The sequence below is a fragment of the Bombina bombina genome, chromosome 5 (assembly GCF_027579735.1).
Source record: "Bombina bombina isolate aBomBom1 chromosome 5, aBomBom1.pri, whole genome shotgun sequence".
Classification (NCBI taxonomy): domain Eukaryota; kingdom Metazoa; phylum Chordata; class Amphibia; order Anura; family Bombinatoridae; genus Bombina; species Bombina bombina.
In genome coordinates, this window is record NC_069503.1 from 71,112,330 (window position 1) to 71,131,733 (window position 19,404).

General features: G+C 37.7%; 1 protein-coding gene across 1 annotated transcript in view; it reads right to left on the minus strand.

Annotated features, from left to right (window-relative positions):
- Positions 1 to 2,570: 2,570 nt before the first annotated feature.
- The window catches only part of LOC128659209 (gastrula zinc finger protein XlCGF52.1-like), a 42,904-nt gene continuing 26,070 nt past the window's right edge, over positions 2,571 to 19,404 (minus strand). The window contains exons 3-4 of the mRNA XM_053712888.1: positions 5,473 to 5,588; positions 2,571 to 4,066 (exon numbers count right to left, since the gene is read on the minus strand). Coding sequence (XP_053568863.1) covers positions 2,838 to 4,066; positions 5,473 to 5,491 — 1,248 coding nt within the window. The 5' untranslated portion in view covers positions 5,492 to 5,588 and the 3' untranslated portion in view covers positions 2,571 to 2,837. The remainder of the gene's footprint in view (positions 4,067 to 5,472; positions 5,589 to 19,404) is intronic.

Below are 19,404 nucleotides of genomic sequence, written 5' to 3' on the forward strand. Positions count from 1 at the left end.
CAAGTGTCTGAAGCCGTCATGCGCTGTAGAGACTGCGCGCGGACAAACACACCTGGCCTTAATCATTTTCGGCTTAGCAGCTGTGAGATAGGGAGCGCGAGGTACACAAACAGCTGTGAGGTCTGGGGAGTGCAAGGTAAGCTGATTGAAACAGCCTGTGGCAAGAGATATGGAGCGCGAGCTACTCAACAGCTGTGAGGTCTGCCACGTGAGAAGCGGCCACGCACTCCCCAGACCTCACAGCTGTTTGTGGCCGATGGGAGCGTTGCGATGGGGGCGTGGCCGGGCGTCGTGAGGGGCGTGGCCGGACGGGTGTCGCCGCGATGGGGCGTGGCCGGGCGGGGTCCCGCAATGTGAAGACAGAGCTAGAGAGGGAGCAGGAGAGGGGGGGAGAAGGGCCAAAGAGGGGGGGAGAAGGGCCAAAGAGGGGGGAGAGAGAGAGCCAAAGAGGAAAGAGAGCCAAAGAGGAGAGAGAGCCAAAGAGGAGAGAGAGCCAAAGAGGAGAGAGAGCCAAAGAGGGGGGAGAGAGAGCCAAAGAGGGGGGAGAGAGAGCCAAAGAGGGGGGAGAGAGAGCCAAAGAGGGGGGAGAGAGAGCCAAAGAGGGGGGGAGAGAGCCAAAGAGGGGGGGGAGCCAAAGAGGGGGGGGAGAGAGAGAGCCAAAGAGGGGGGAGAGAGAGCCAAAGAGGGGGGAGAGAGAGCCAAAGAGGGGGCGAGAGAGCCAAAGAGGGGGGAGAGAGCCAAAGGGGGGGGAGAGAGCTAAAGAGGGGGGAGAGCCAAAGAGGGGGGAGAGAGAGAGCCAAAGAGGAAAGAGAGCTGAAGAGGAGAGCAAAAGAGGGGAGAGAGACAAAGAGGGGGAGAGAGAGCCAAAGAGGGGGGGGGCAGAGCCAAAGAGGGGGGGGGAGAGCCAAAGAGGGGGGGGAGAGAGCCAAAGAGGGGGGAGAGAACAAAAGAGGGGGGAGAGAGAGCAAAAGAGGGGGGGAGAGAGGGCAAAAGAGGGGGGGGAGAGAGCAAAAGAGGGGGGAGAGCCAAAGAGGGGGGGGGAGAGACAAAGGGGGGAGAGAGAGACAAAGGGGGGGGAGAGAGAGAAAGCAAAAGAGAGGGGGGAAGAGAGAGCAAAAGAGAGGGGGGAGAGAGCAAGGGGTGGGACCGCTGTACTGCAAAAAATGGCCCGTGTACACAGGCTTTAGTACTAGTTTATATTATAATTTGTGCTTAGTTTGCTTAGTATCCTTTGTTAAAGAGTAACCCTAGGTTAACTCAGGAGTGTGCACATATCTTCAGACAGCAGAGTTTGCAAGAACATTTATAGCAATATTATACATAGTTACAAACACTGCTGCACAGAGTGCTAAATACACGTGCACGCCCCTAAGCTCATATAATATCAGCCTCCTAGGTTTACTCTATAACAAAAGATACCAAAAGAAAAAAGAAAATTAGATAACAGAAGTACATTGGAAAGTTGGGTTAAATTGCTGCTCTATCTGAGTTATCAGCATTTAACTTTCACCATCAGATTTAGCTTTTGTTTTTGATGATGTATTCCTAATTATTCTGTGATGTGTTTTTAATTATGCAAAAAACACAAAATACTGGTCTGGATTACAATCACTTTTTATTTGCATGAAAAAACATTGTATATCATTATATAGTAAACAGCAGCATTACATGATATATGCACACAATGGTATAAATATACCTAACACTTGTGCTCTTGATACAAAGGGATTTATCAGACATATAATGTTCCCTTTATATATACAGTATGTGCTATTATCAGTTCTTGTGGCTTCTAACTAACATGAAAACATCTAACAGACATAATATCAAGTTACAGAACATGACATACATATTACATACCCAGTATACATGTAGGTTATAGTAGCCATTTAAATTAAACTGATTATGATCACATGACACACATATTACATACCCAGTATACATGTAGGTTATAGAAGCCATTTAAATTAAACTGATTATGATCACTTATGTACCGGTTACTGATATTGTGTCTCATTAAATAAAATCAGTTTCCCTCAGTAATTCCTCTGGTATGTAACATACAATGCTAAGCATCTATTGCTATAAGAAAAGGTTTATCCACATGATGTGCACATTAATATCTCCCAGATGTCAATCATTTGAGACTAATGTTCTTGTTTATATAATTCTCTAAACCTCTATTCATATAAAGACTCTTTTATTCTGTAAATGTAATTAATTTATCCCCTATGTAAATCAAACGTACATCTCCTAACACTGGCATATTAATAAACAACACTGGGGGTGCTTTGGTGGTGAATGGTTGCGTAAACTGGTCAGTATGAGGACAGATTTGTATATTCCTGTGTGGTGTTTGGATTCTATCACATTTATATGAGAGAAACTGAGGTGCACATATATAGAAGAACAAAGGATAGCAGGAGAGCACTTCCAATCTGGGGCTTTTATAACTGGGATTTAATGTCAAATGAAATCCAGCACTCAAGCCGTCAGGTTGTGCACGCCAAAAAAAGTTACTGCATACCTTGTAATACCTCAAAAGTGCCAGAGAAAGGCAGCACAGCCAATTATTTCAAACTTTCTTTATTCCTTTTCACCAGGAGCAGGTACAAAATACAAGACTACGTTTCGGGCTATCAACCCTTAGTAAAACTGGGATTTAGAAAGTAATATTTAAAATATCATCCGTTTTTTATGCTTTTATTTAGAGAATTTGTCCTCTTTAGGAAAATTGTAAAAAGGTTGTACACAGTGTATATAAAAGTTTATTTGTGTGTAAATATTTGGTGTTTAGTGATACCAGATTTTAATTAAAAAAAACTTTATTTCACTTTCTAAACATGTGAAAGGTTTCTTCCCTTGTGAATCCTTTCATGAGTTTTCAGATTACACATATGTGTAAACCTTTTTCCACACTCTGTACATGTGAAAGGCTTTTCTCCTGTGTGAATTCTTTCATGTATTTTCAGTTTACTCTTTTGTGTAAAATATTTTCCACACTCTGTACATCTGAAAGGCTTTTCTCCTGTGTGAATCCTTTCATGACTTTTCAGATGACTCTTTTCTGTAAATCCTTTTCCACACTCTGTACATATGAAAGGTTTTTCTCCTGTGTGAATCCTTTCATGAGTTTTCAGATTACTCTTTTTTGTAAAACTTTTTCCACACTCTGTACATGTGAAAGGCTTTACCCCTGTGTGACTTCTTTGATGAGTTTTCAGTTTACTCTTTTGTGTAAAACATTTTCCACACTCTGTACATGTGAAAGGCTTTTCTCCTGTGTGACTCCTTTCATGCTTTTTCAGACCATCCATTCGTGGAAAACTTTTTCCACACTCTGTACATGTGAAAGGCTTTACCCCTGTGTGAATCCTTTCATGAGTTTTCAGATCACTCTTTTGTATAAAACTTTTTCCACACTCTGTACACGTGAAAGGCTTTTCCCCTGTGTGACTCCTTTCATGAGTTTTCAGATTACTCATATGTGTAAAACTTTTTCCACACTCTGTACACGTGAAAGGCTTTTCCCCTGTGTGACTCCTTTCATGAGTTTTCAGACTACTCATTTGTGTAAAACTTTTACTACACTCTGTACATGTGAAAAGCTTTTCTCTTGTGTGAATCTTTTTATGAGTATTCAGATGATTCATTTGTGTAAAACATTTGCTGCACTCAGTACATGTGTGTGGCTTCTCACCTGTGTGACTTTTGTGGTGTTCTATAGATTTAAAAGGTTTCTCCTTTGTATGAATCATTTTGCTGGACTGTAGACTTTTCCCTTCTTTAATATGTTTTGAAAACTCAGTAAATGTGTGTGGTTTAGCCTCAGGGATAATAAATTCACTAGATAAGGCATAAATGTTGTCCTCTTGTTTAATGACTAAATTACTCTCTGTACATAATAATTGCTTTCCAGTTCCTGCCAATTCAACATCTCCTTTAAATATCGGCTGTGATTTCCTCAATGTTTGTGAATAGTCAGTGTCTAAGACTATTGGAGTTTGCGGTATCATTCTGATGTTTCCTGTAGGGAAGGATGGATATGAACTATTCAGGTGTTTGTCTACATAAAAAGAAATGGAATAAAGAAAAATTAGACTGTTTATTCTTTATAATATAATCCATCTTAATAAAAAAACATTTTTTTTAACACTCAAAAATGTCTTCTGTTTTTTATTTTTAAAGTTATTTACCTGTAAATCACAAATTAAAAAAGCATGACATAGATTGTAAACATTGCTACATCATAGTAACCTAAATGACTGATTACTGATGAAAACAAGTTATAGGGCTGCATTAAACAAGGTGCAGGTGGATAATGTTCTCAGCCAGGGAACAAGTACATCTGTATTCTGGGCAAGATAGGTGGCATCCACCATCCTCATTTAACATTGCACAAGCAAATGTACATACAGCCCTGCCAGGTTCATGCTTACAGGGACAGTCAACACCAGAATTTTTGTTGTTTAAAAAGAAAGATAATCCCTTTATTACCCATTCCCCAGTTTTGCATATCCAACACAGTTATAATAATACATGTTTTACCTCTGTAATTATCTTGTATCTAAGCCTCTGCTGACTGCCCCCTTATTTCAGTTCTTTTGACGGACATGCAGTTTAGCCAATCAGTGCTCACTCCTAGGTCACTTTACGTGCATGAGCTCAATGTTATCTATATGAAACATGTGAACTAATGCCCTCTAGTGGTCAAAATGTATTCAGATTAGAGGCAGTCTTCAAGGTCTAAGAAATTAGCATATGAACCTCCTAGGTTTAGCTTTCAACTAAAAATACCAAGAGAACAAAGCAAAATTGGTGATAAAAGTAAATTGGGAAGTTGTTTAAAATTGCATGCCATGTTTAAATCATGAAAGTTTTTTTTGGACTTGAATGTCCCTTTAACCAGTTGGGTGAGAACATGATGTCTTAATCATCACAGACTAATCATCAGTGTGAGATGTTTTGAGAGGGTAAGAATCAGTGACCTTATGATAATCTTTATCTTCCATCTGTGGTTGTTCAATTTATATAAACAGCCAAAAACTTTATTAGTTTAACAATACTCACTGTAAAATTAAACACACAAATCAGTGGTGGTTCTGGGGTGGGGAACACTGGGGGAGTTGTGGGTGTCTCACACATGGGAACAAGGTAGGCATAAGTGTAGTTATGGGTGTTCCATGAGCGAGGTCAGGGCAGAGGAAGATGGAGTTGCCGGTGCTCTGAGTAATGAACCAGGTCAGGGGTGAGGTTAGGCACTTGTTAGACATGATCTGTCTAAAAGGACAGAGGGGGAGTAGTATTTTTCCCTCCTCCTCAGCCCAATGGGGGTTGCTCCTTCTTTATAACGTCACTGACACAAATGCTCTTAAAGATGCAGATATAAATATAATAGTTTATATTTGTTTAATGAGTGATCTATTCTATTTTGCCAGTAATTAAAGTCAGCATAATATCTATTTTTCTCACCTAACACATGTGAGTTCATGCTGATAACAGGCTCCAATGTCTGTGCTCAGGAAGAAGGTTCCCTTATTCACTCCAGTTACATCAATACCTGATATCTCTCAGTGCTCTGGCCGTGTCTGTAAAAAGTATATTAAATGGTTTAGACAGATAATAATAAATAATGGTTCTGATTAACTGTACGTATGGTATAATAAAGGCACACATAACAATTCATGTGATACAGATCAGCTGTTAAGGTTATTACATATGTGCTATTAATTCAGCACAAGCATTTAGTACAGTTAGCTCTAAGTGTTATAATTGCCCCTTAAAGGGACATTAAACACTTTGAGATGGTAATATAAAATGATAAATTGTATATATAAAACAACTCTGCAATATACTTTCATTATTTATTTTTTCCTATTTGCCTGTAATTCCATTCTGAAATTGTGAGCTTTTCAGTTCCTGTTAGAAATGGAAGTGCAGAATACTGTTAAATCCAGCACAACCATTGGCTGCACACTCTAATGACCTATGTATAACTGCCCCTAATTGGCCACAGCAGAGAAGGTAACACAAGTTACAACATGGCAGCTCCCAGTGTTTTATAGACACTAAAACTTTACACTTATTTTGTCACTTATTAAACAACTAATGAAACTTTAAAAAATACATCTACATGTTAGTCATGGACTAATCTTTTCTTTGAATGTATCATTCTATCTAGCATGTATTTAGTGTTTAATGTCCCTTTAAATATAAATCAGATCTATACAACATAATGGAAGAAAATCTATTTAAGTGGGGCCCTATCATAATTTTACAAATATATTACAATCTTTATTTTTATCACTTATATTAAACAATATTTTCTCCTGAAAGAAATGTTCAATATCAGTTGTTTAAATATGTTAAATTGTATACTGCAGTATTGGTATTGTACTTCCTACTAATTCTCACTGTCAGACATTTTGTCATGTGCTCCACCCCCAGTCCTTTAACTTCTCGTGGTCAATACAGAGTTGTCGTAAATCACAATGCAATGGGATGTAGGAGACATAGGCACTAAAATGTTAATTTCAATTGTTTTCTTGTATAGAGTTAAGAAAATAAAGAATTTGTGTTTACATAGAGTGATAATATAATTAGATATGTTCTTTTGGCAAATTCAGTCCATTTAAACAGAAGGACCATAAAATATAGAATTACAAAACAGATGAATAATAAAAATACAATGCAATAAAACTTACTATGAATTTAAAAAGAGCAATAGATTGTTTTCTGATAAATGTAGTTCTGTACCTGTACCATGTGACAGCTATCAGCCCAGGTGTGTTCCAGATAAATATACTTAATAAGCTAGAAAGCTTCACACTGTGTAGACATGACTTGCTGCAGTGTGGAAACTGGTTAGTGTAGGACCAGTCTAATATGGGACACCTTGTAAGTGGTGACTGGCTTAGCAGAATATGATCATATTGTGTGACTAAGATCCCATTTCATTTAAAGGCATTTTTTACAGCAAAATTTTTTTGCAGCATAAATATAAGTCAATATTGTTGCGAGATGTTAATCCCAATTTTATTTGAACTATGTAAGTATATTTAGCAGATAGAAGTATATTTGTTTTTGCAGCTCAAATATAAGCCAATATTGCGAGCTGTTTATCCCAATCTTATTAGAAGCTATGTAAGTATATTTGGCAGACAGAAGCATATACAAATATGCCATGAAAGAGTGGACTTAAGTGGTTGGATGTGCACCATTACTTTTTGTTGTTTAGCTATCAGCCAATAACAGACTATTATCAAATCTGCTTTATTCCCTTGGGGACATTTGTGACAAAGCATATAATGCACTATGGTGCTCTATATAAAAAGAAAAAAGGGCACCTCCTAGTGTAGCCAATAATGTATAGTGATCACAAACAGCTGATAGTGAAATAATACTCCGAATATGGCGGCAAAGATAATGCCAAGGAAAACAAACTGGGAATTCAACAGTGTCCCAGTTCACTGTGCACAAATACGGGCAGCTCCTCCTGAGATAAGTAGATACAGCAATCTGGAATAAATATAGAGAGAAGAGGGTGACTCCTAGTGCAGGTCAGTCAGATATGTAAATCCTTTAAGCAGATCACAAATGGATACTCACATTTAAGAGCGCACACAACAGTGCTAGAATTGCATACTGGGTATATTACTGTGTCCCAGTGCACATATGGATCAATCAATATGTGTTTCCTCCAGTGGTTGATGTAAGCAGCAGATATAATGAAAGGAGACTCCAGGTATATAATTAAAAAAGCTTTATATACTGGTAAAATCACAACATATAAAATAACAAATATGGTATAAAAATCAGTAACACCCGCTACGCGTTTCTCAGCGCTCACCACGCCGTTTCCTCAGGCTAGTAATACTGATTGCTAAACCTGTGTCTCCTTTTGAACGAATTCTAACCAATGGCTAACAGAACTACACCCCTCTTTGGCAGGTGATGATCAATCTGCTTTGATGAACATATACAATACAACACCTAATAAAATGTACAAATGACAACTAAGTAATATATAATACATAATTCTGTTTGATACTTAATAGTAATTCATATGATTATTTTAAAGTGATGCCTATATCACAACACACGGAAGTTGATATATTTGTAACATAAGCACTTAAATGATACATCGTATTAACTCACGATAATGATTGTATATAGATCCTAAAACAGCGATTCATATGCCTATATCACAACACACCAGAGTTGATATATTTGTAACAACAGCACTTGAATAATATATTGTGTAACTAACAATAATATTTAAAGGTAGATCCAAAAATAATAAAATTCAATATTCCTATTGGAAATAACTAGATAACATATGCCGATTAAGAAACGTCATAATTGCAGTATCGCTAAATTGATACAGAAGAGACGAATCTTCAGACCATAATTGATTTTTCGTCCATTGAATGAATAATTCATGAAAATAAACCCAAAAGAGGTGTGGTATATCTAATCCAATCATGACTGACACATTCAATGATGAATTCTGATAGGTTCTCATTTCGTAATAAAGAAAAATAAATAAACTGATGTTCAAGTTATCGTATTGCAAATGTTATATATTAATATATATTATGACAGATGCAATAGTCTATATTAATATTGTTAAGTAATGTAATGTTTAAAAATGTGACGGAAAAAAGATAAATAATATATAACTATAAAAAAGATGTGCAAAGTTAAAAATAATAAAAGAAAAATGTGCAAAGTTGCGCTGTGTATATAAAATGTGTATATGAAAGTAGATCATGATAAATCTATCATAACCTATGTCATGAATTATTAACTGCACTCAAGCATTCAGTATGCGTAGGAAAGTGGTTATGATAACCAATAGATGCTCACTAACCTTATATATATATATATATATATATATATATATATATATATATATATATATATATATATATATATATATATATATATATATATATATGTGTGTGTATTAGGAAAATAGATGTTTAACGATATATGACATATGTCTAAGTGTTTTTGGACTCCCATAGAAACCCTCAAAATTAATAACGGAACATTAAAAACAAGGACTATATGATAGCAAAATGGTTTATGTTCACGGGCTATGTACCATTATGTAGAGGGAAAGGGATTGGTTAAGAACACCAATAGAAATCTTCTAACCTTGTATAAGCAAATGAAACCTTAGTGTTAACTGTGTGTGTAACAGATATATAAATTAACATTTCTATTGGTGTTCTTAACCAATCCCTTTCCCTTGAGTAAAAAGAGAGGCGGCCCCTAAACTGAGGGCACCACAGCCGGCAAAACCTTTCTCCCAAAGGCCGCTTCAGCAGAAGCAAAAACATCAAACTTGTAGAATTTAAAAAAAGTATGTAAGGAGGACCAGGTAGCCTCCTTACAAATCTGATCCATAGAGGCCTCATTTTTGGCCCAAGAGGAAGCCACCTCTCTCATAGAATGAGCCGTAATCCTCTGAGGAGGCTTGTGTCCCGCTGTCTCATATGCTAAGCGGATGATATTCCTCAACCAAAAAGATAAGGAAGCCGCAGAGACCCTCTGACCTGTACGCTTCCCAGCATAGATAACAAACAGAGAACGAGTTTGTCCTAAATTCTTCGTAGCCCAAAGATAGAATTTAAAGGCACGGACCACATCCAGATTACGCAGTAAACATTCCTTCAACGAAGAATGATTAGGACATAAGGAAGGCACTACGATTTCCTGATTAATGTTGCGATTTGACACAACCTTAGGAAAAAAATCAACCTTAGTTTGTAGAGCAGCCTTATCGGCATGGAACACCAGATAAGGAGGATCACATAGCAGCGCAGCAATGTCAGAGACCCTGCGTGCAGAAGCAATAGCAAAAAGAAAAAGAACCTTCTAAGATAATAACTTAATGTCAATCTCAGGGCCGGACTGGGACCAAAAATAGGCCCAGGCATTTTAAGGAAAAGCAGCCCCCCTCCCCCCCCCCAGTTTCTTATTTAACACAGCTTGTTTGGGGTGATTGACATGCTGTGCTCTAGCCCAACAGAGCAGGGGACGGCATTGCACAAGAATCCTCTTGTGCCATGTTAAATCTTTCCCTGCTAGTAAACCTGTCTGCCTTTAGGGATGGTAAATTCACCTCAATGTGTGACATCCAGCACTACAGAAATACACTTGCAGACCCAACATACACACACCATTATGCACGCACATCACACATACACCCACTTACACCATTATGCACGCATATCACACATACACACAACACCATTATGCACACACATCACACATGCACACACTTATACCATAATGCATGCACATCACACATACACCCACACCATTATGCGCGCATATCACACATACACACAACACCATTATGCACACACATCACACATACACCCACTTATACCATAATGCACGCACATCACACATACACCCACTTATACTATAATGCACGCACATCACACATACACCCACACCATTATGCACGCACATCACACATACACCCACTTACACCATTATGCGCGCATATCACACATACACACAACACTATTATGCACGCACATCACACATACACTCACTTACACACTCATATCCAAGCACACCATGCATACACCCACTTACACACTTATATGCAAGCACACCATGCATACACCCACTTACACACTTATATGCAAGCACACCATGCATACACCCACTTACACACTTATATGCAAGCACACCATGCATACACCCACTTACACACTTATATGCAAACACACCATGCATACACCCACTTACACACTTATATGCAAGCACACCATGCATACACCCACTTACACACTTATATGCAAGCACACCATGCATACACCCACTTACATGCAAGCACATAACACATAAACCATATTTTTTTAGCCCAGATTAGCAATGCTCTTGGACTTAAAAGTCATAAATCCATACAGAATGTTTGTGGGTGTGTGTATGTACACATTATGTATATAGGTGGCACTCTGTTTACGCCGGTTCAATTTGTGCCGTTTCAGAATAACAAGCTTTTTTTCAGTCATGTGAATGCTATTGAAAAGCATTGAAAAGCAGTGCACTAATTAAAATAGCCAGTAGGTGGAACTGTCCACTTGTGTTGCAGCAAAGTTATGCAAGCTTAGCAGACTTAAATTAATCTGTGTACACAGAACAGACTTTAGCTATTGAGCAACAAGATCTAGCAGCCCCTTCCCTATTATCTTCCTGCCCAGCTGCTTGAGGTGAGGGTGCCTAACTTCCTATTAATCACTCCAGATTGAAATGCATAGAATAGGTGCAGACCCAATATTATCTAACATGCTAACAATGTAGAGAACTGTTTGCAGAAAAATGCAATTAAAAAAATTTTGTTTTTTTTTAGTTTGATGATACAGTCCGTTGTGTGATTAAAAGGTGAAATTTCCCATACACTTTATATTATTTTATACACCGGTATAACAAGTCATTAGAAACACATTAAAGGGACAGCAAAGTCACAATTACACTTTTATGATTCAAATTTAAACAACAATACAATTTCCTTCTATTATCAAATCTGCTTTATTCCCTTGGGGACCTTTGTGACAAAGCATATAATGCACTATGGTGCACTAGCTGCTGATTGATGGCACATACAAGCCTCTTGTCATTGGCTCACCTTATGTGCTCAGCTAGCTCCCAGTAGTGCATTGCTGCTGCTTCAATAAAGGATACCTAGAGAATTAAGCAAATATCATAATAGAAGTCAGTTGGAAAGTTGTTAAATTATATGTTCTATTTAAATAATGAAAAAGATTTAGGGTTTCTTGTTCAAGTGAAAATTAAAATTACATGACACTGTCCCTTTAAGTCTGTGATCATGTGACATAAACAGCAGCAGCTGAAGGTGCAGAATACACTTACTAATGTCTTTACTAACAACAAGAATCAGTCACAGATCAGTGGGATAAACGTTCTGATGATAAACAGGTACAGCTAATAGAAATAAGAAATGTATTATAAAATAACCTCATTAGAAATAAAATAATATGCAGATCACAAGATATTTATGATTAGATCAGTATATGTGATGAGACTGATACAACAGGGCCATAAGCTGAGTGATATTAATTACTGGAGCAAATAGCAGCTTCAGACTCATATTAAATGAAAATGGTTAAAGGGACACTGAACCCAATGTTTTTCATTTGTGATTCAGATAGAGCATGCAATTTTAAGCAACTTTTTGATTTACTCCTATTATCAAATTTTCTTCATTCTCTTGGTATCTTTATTTGAAATGCAAGAATGTAAGTTTAGATGCCGGCCCATTTTTGGTAAACAACCTGGGTTGTTCTTGCCGATTGGTGAATAAAATCATCCCCCAATAAAAAAGTGCTGTCCACAGTCCTGAACCCAAAAAAAAAAGCTTAGATGCCTCCTTTTTCAAATAAAGATAGCAAGAGAATAAAGAAAATTTGATAATAGGAGTAAATTAGAAAGTTGCTTAAAATTGCATGCTCTATCTGAATCACAAAATAAAAAAATTGAGTTCAGTGTCCCTTTAATCTAGGCTCTACAGTTAATTATAAACCAATAGGTAATCACAGGATTCTAATTGGCTGATATTTAAGAATATGTTGCTCATTGGATAACAAGAACAACCCCCACCAATGTATTATTGTATAGACCTCCTCAAGCATTGTATAGACCTCCTCAAGCTTCAAAATATGGTTTGGTTCTGCTACAAACATTTATTATACAAACTGCTGTAAATCATTATGTATTAATTTGGGCTTTTTTAAATAAAAGAACTTAATGTTAAATTCATTAACACAGCATGAAAAAAACATAATTTATATAAGAATTTACCTGATAAATTCATTTCTTTCAAATTGGCAAGAGTCCATGAGCTAGTGAATACACCCCTCACCACACCCACAATTCAGTTTAATGAATAGCCAAGAAGTGGGGTGATAAAGAAAAGAGCAAAAAGCATAAACAAAGGAATTGGAATAATTGTGCTTTATACAAAAAAAAATCATAAACCACCATAAAAAGGGTGGGCCCCATGGACTCTTGCCAATATGAAAGAAATTAATTTATCAGGTAAATTCTTACATAAATTATGTTTTCTTTCATGTAATTGGCAAGAGTCAATGAGCTAGTGACGTATGGGATAGCAATATCCAAGATGTGGAACTCCACGCAAGAGTCACTAGAGAGGGAGGGATAAAGAATAAAGACAGCCAATTCCGCTGAAAAAATTAATCCACAACCCAAATCATAAGTTTTATTCTTATAATGGAAAAGAAAAAAACTGAAATTATAAGCAGAAGAATCAAACTTAAACAGCTGCCTAAAGAACTTTTCTACCAAAAACTGCTTCTGAAGAAGAAAAAAACATCAAAATGTTAGAATTTAGTAAATATATGCAAAGAAGACCAAGTTGCTGCTTTGCAAATCTGATCAACTGATGCTTCATTCTTAAAAGCCCAGGAAGTGGAAACTGACCTAGTAGAATGAGCTGTAATCCTCTGAGGCAGGGATTTACCCGACTCCAAATAAATAAAAAATCAAATAAATCAAAAGCTTTAACCAAGATGCCAAAGAAATGGCAGAAGCCTTCTGACCTTTCCTAGAACCAGAAAAGATAACACATAGACTAGAAGTCTTCCTGAAAACTTTAGTAGCTTCAACATAATACTTCAAAGCTCTCACCACATCCAAAGAATATAAAGATCTTTCCAAATAATTCTTAGAATGGGGGACACAAAGAAGGGACAACAATTTCCCTACTAATGTTGTTGGAATTCACAACTTTAGGTAAGAATTTAAATGAAGTCCCCAAAACTGCCTTATCCTGATGAAAAATCAGAAAAGGAGACTCACAAGAAAGAGCAGATAATTCAGAAACTATTCTAGCAGAAGAGATGGCCAAAAGAAACAACACTTTCCAAGAAAGCAATTTAATGTCCAAAGAATGCATAGACTCAAACGGAGGAGCCTGTAAAGCCATCAAAACCAAATTAAGACTCCAAGGAGGAGAGATTGATTTAATGACAGGCTTGATACGAACCAAAGCCTGTACAAAACAATGAATATCAGGGAGTTTAGCAATTTTTCTGTGGAATAAAACAGAAAGAGCAGAGATGTGTCCTTTCAAGGAACTTGCAGACAAACCCTTATCCAAACCATCCTGAAGAAACTGTAAAATTCTAGGAATTCTAAAAGAATGCCAAGAGAATTTATGAGAAGAACACCATGAAATGTAAGTCTTCCAAACTCGATAATAAATCTTTCTAGAAACAGATTTACAAGCCTGCAACATAGTATTAATCACTGAGTCAGAGAAACCTCTATTACTAAGCACTAAGCGTTCAAATTCCATACCTTCAAATTTAATGATTTGAGATCCTGATGGAAAAATGGACCTTGAGATAGAAGGTCTGGCCTTAGTGGAAGTGGCCATGGTTCGCAACTGGACATCCGAACAATATCCGCATACCAAAACCTGTGAGCCCATGCTGGAGCCACCAGCAGTACCAAAGATTGTTCCATGATGATCTTGGAAATCACTCTTGGAAGAAGAAATAGAGGCGGAAAAATATAGGCAAGTTGATAACTCCAGGGAAGTGTCAATGCATCCACTGCTTCCGCCTGAGGATCCCTGGACCTGGACAGGTACCTCGGAAGTTTCTTGTTTAGATGAGATGCCATCAGATCTATTTCTGGAAGCCCCCACATCTGAACAATTTGAAAAAACACATCTGGGTGAAGAGACCACTCTACCAGATGTAAAGTTTGATGACTGAGATAATCCGCTTCCCAATTGTCTATACCTGGGATATGGACCGCAGAAATTAGACAGGAGCTGGATTCTGCCTAAACAAGTATCCAGGATACTTCTTTCATAGCCTGAGGACTGAGAGTCCCACCCTGATGATTGACATACACCACAGTTGTGACATTGTCTGTCTGAAAACAAATAAACGGCTCTCTCTTCAATAGAGGCCAAAACTGAAGAGCTCTGAGAATTGCACGGAGTTCCAAAAAATATTGATTGGTAACCTCGCCTCTTGAGATTTCCAAACCCCTTGTGCTGTCAGAGATCCCCAGACAGCTCCCCAACCTGAAAGACTCGCATCTGTTGTGATCACAGTCTAGGTTGGACGAACAAAAGAGGCCCCTTGAACTATACGATGGTGATCTAAACACCAAGTCAGAGATAGTCGAACATTGGGACTTAAGGATATTAATTGTGATATCCTTGTATAATCCCTGCACCATTGGTTCAGCATACAAAGCTGAAGAGGTCTCATGTGAAAACGAGCAAAGGGGATCACGTCCGATGCTGCACTCATGAGACCTAAAACCTCCATGCACATAGCTACTGAAGGGAATGTCTGAGACTGAAGGTTCCGACAGGCTGCAACCAATTTCAGATGTCTCTTGTCCATTAGAGACAAAGTCATGGATACTGAATCTATTTGGAAACCTAAAAAGGTTACCCTTGACTGAGGAATCAAATAACTTTTTGGTAAAGTGATCCTCCAACCATGTCCTTGAAGAAACAACACTAGTTGATTCGTGTGAGATTCTGCAGAACGTAAAGACTGAGCAAGTATCAAGATATCATCCAAATAAGGAAACACTGCAATACCCCGCTCTCTGATTACAGAGAGTAGGGCACCAAGAACCTTTGAACTGTCGCTAGGCTAAAAGGAAGAGCAACAAATTGGTAATGCTCATCTAGAAAAGAGAATCTCAGGAACTGATAGTGATCTGGATGAATCGGAATATGAAGATAGGCATCCTGTAAGTCTATTGTGGACATATAATGCCCTTGCTGAACAAAAGGCAGAATAATCCTTATAGTTACCATTTTGAATGTTGGTACTCTTACATAACGATTCAAGACTATTAGATCCAGAACTGGTCTGAATGAATTTTCTTTCTTTGGGACAATGAACAGATTTGAATAAAACCCCAGACCCTGTTCTTGAAAAGGAACTGGCACGATTACCCCAGATAACTCCAGGTCTGAAACACACTTCAGGAAAGCCTGCGCTTTCTCTGGGTTCACTGGAATGCGTGAGAGAAAGAAACTTCTCACAGGCGGTCTTACTCTGAAACCTATTCTGTACCCCTGAGAGACAATGTTCTGAATCCAATGATTTTGGACTGAATTTATCCAAACATCCTTGAAAAATTTTAATCTGCCCCATACCAGCTGAGCTGGAATGAGGGCCGCACCTTCATGCAGACTTGGGGGCTGGTTTAGATCTCTTAAAAGGCTTGGATTTATTCCAGATTGAGGAAGGCTTCCAATTGGAGACAGATTCCTTAGGGGAAGGACTAGGTTTCTGTTCATTATTTTGTCGAAAGGAACGAAAACGGTTAGAAGCTTTCAATTTACCCTTAGATTTTTTATCCTGAGGCAAAAAAGCTCCCTTACCCCCAGTGACAGTTGAAATTATAGAATCCAACTGAGAACCAAATAATTTATTACCTTGGAAAAAAATAGATAGCAATGTCGATTTAAAAGTCTTATCAGCATTCCAAGATTTAAGCCATAAAGATCTTCTAGCTAAAATAGCTAAAGACATATCTAACATCAATTCTGATATAAAAAATGGCATCACAAATGAAATTGTTAGCATGTTGAATTAATTTAACAATGCTATACACATTATGATCTGATACTTGTTGCACTAAAGTTTCCAACCAAAAAGTTGAGGCAGCTGCAACATCAGCCAAAGAAATAGAAGGCCTAAGAAGATGGACTGACCATAAATAAGCTTTCCTTAGATACAATTCAAGCTTCCTATCTAAAGGATCTTTAAAGGAAATACTATCTTCCGTAGGAATAGTAGTACGTTTAGCAAGAGTAGAGATGGCCCCATCAACTTTGGGGATCTTTTCCCAAAACTCCAATCTAATTGCAGGCAAAGGATACAATTTTTTAAACCTTAAAGAAGGAATAAAATAAGTACCCAGTCTATTGCATTCCTTAGAAATCATATCTGAAATAGCATCAGGAAAAACCTCTGGAATAACTACATGAGGTTTATAAACCGAATTTAAACGTTTTCTAGTTTTAGTATCAAGAGGACTAGTCTCCTCCATATCTAATGCAATCAACAGTTCTTTTAATAAAGAACGAATATACTCACTCCATTTTAAATAAATAAGAGGATTTGTCAGTGTCAATATCTGAGGCAGGATCCTCTGAATCAGACAGATCCTCATCAGAGATAGATAAATCAGTATGTTGTCGGTCATTAGAAAATTCATCAACTCTATGAGAAGTTTTAAAAGACCTTTTACGTTTATTAGAAGGCGGAATGGCAGACAAAGCCTTCTGAATGGAATCAGAAATAAATTCTCTTAAATTTACAGGAATATCCTGAGCATTAGATGTTGATGGACCAGCAACATGTAATGAACTACAACTAATGGAAACATTCTCTGCATGTAAAAGTTTATCATGACAACTCTTACAAACCACAGCTGGAGGAACAGTTACCACAAGTTTACAAAAAATGCACTTAGCTTTGGTAGAACAGATATCAGGCAGCAGGATTCCAGTAGTAGATTCTGAGACAGGATCAGATTGAGACATCTTGCAGTATGTAAAAGAAAAAACAACATATAAAGCAAAATTATCAATTTCCTTATATGACAGTTTCAGGAATGGGAAAGAAATGCAAACAGAATAGGCCTCTGACATAGAAAAAAAGACCAGAGGCAAAAGGAATGAGGTATTAAATAATGAAAAAATGTTTGGCGCCAAGTATGATGCACCACAAACTGACAAACATTTTTTGACGCCAAAACCGTCCGGAACAAAACTCGAGCGTCATAGATGACGCAACCTTGTGAAAAGACTCGGCGCCAACTAAGACGCCGGAAATTACGAATTTGCGTCAAACGTAATTTTCGCACAATAAATTATAGCATTTTGCACTCTCGCGAGCCTAATACAGCCCGCAATATAGAAAGAGTCAATTTGAAAACCTCAGGTAAGAATTTTTTTTTTTTTAATATTTAAAGCATTTCCCAGATATAAAACTGACAGTCTGCAAAAAGCAAATATACTGATAAACCTGAATCATGGCAAATATAAGTACAAACATATATTTATAACTTTATATATAAAGTGCCAAACCATAGCTGAGAGTGTCTTAAGTAAAAGACACCCATCCACATATAGCAGATAGCCAAACCAGTACTGAAATGAAAATCAGTAGAGGTAATGGTATATAAGAGTATATCGTCGATCTGAAAAGGGAGGTAGGAGATGAATCTCTACGACCGATAACAGAGAACCTATGTGTCATGATTATAAGCTGACCTAACTCTTTGATCGACCTTTGCTGTGTATGTCCTTGCACCTTTCTTGTAACTCCACCCACTCACATCGTATAAATGTTCAACTAACCTATTGTTAGTTGCTTGGAATTTTGTCTCTGTGCTGCAACTCATCTTGTGAAGGATTTACTCTCCTTACCTGGTGCTACGCCTGACACAGTTACACTGCTCAAACCGAGCCGGCTGTAACGACACACGCCAACGGAACTTCTCTTGCAATTCCGGAATCCCCTGCAAGCTCTCTCCGGTACCGGACAACTTCGCTAGCAGCTACTACCTCCTTCTATCTAAACGGACTTGCTCATGCTACAGCTTGGTAAGATTTTAAGTCACTTCTTACCATTATCGCACTCCGCAAATAATCTCCTAACAAGTCTCTCTTTATAAAATTAAACAGCCTTCTGGGGAGCTTCCACTTAAATTGATACTGCTTTAAGTTAGTACGCAAATCAAATATGAGAAGGGAATATATTTGGAATCTAATATTTAAGTCTTGTCATATTTCTAATACAATGTAACTCATATTACACGTATATTCATTCATACCAAGTTTAGTATATTGTACTCGGTTTATTGAGGAAGCACTTTGCACTTACTCCTTATTGTTGCTCAGTTGCTTAATTAGCTTAACCTATATTATTGTCAGACAGATATCTTGGTACACATTGAAACCCTGTTGCGCCCTTGTTACATATTTGTATCTGATATCTGCCTAACCACACATACAAAATTACTTAACCTGCAGTTGAGGTTCAAAGACTCTTCTTTTCCTTTTGTTCTTTCTTCTGCCTTTTAGGAAAAGCAGAATAAATCCTGACACTATGAAATAGATCCCCGTTAGGAAGACCATTGTATTCAGTAGGTGATTCACTGTACTCTGAGAGGAATCGGGCTTCAACATGCTGAGAAGCGCATATCAACGTAGAAATCTAGCACAAACTTACTTCACCACCTCCATAGGAGGCAAAGTTTGTAAAACTGAATTGTGGGTGTGGTGAGGGGTGTATTTGTAGGCATTTTGAGGTTTGGGAAACTTTGCCCCTCCTGGTAGGATTG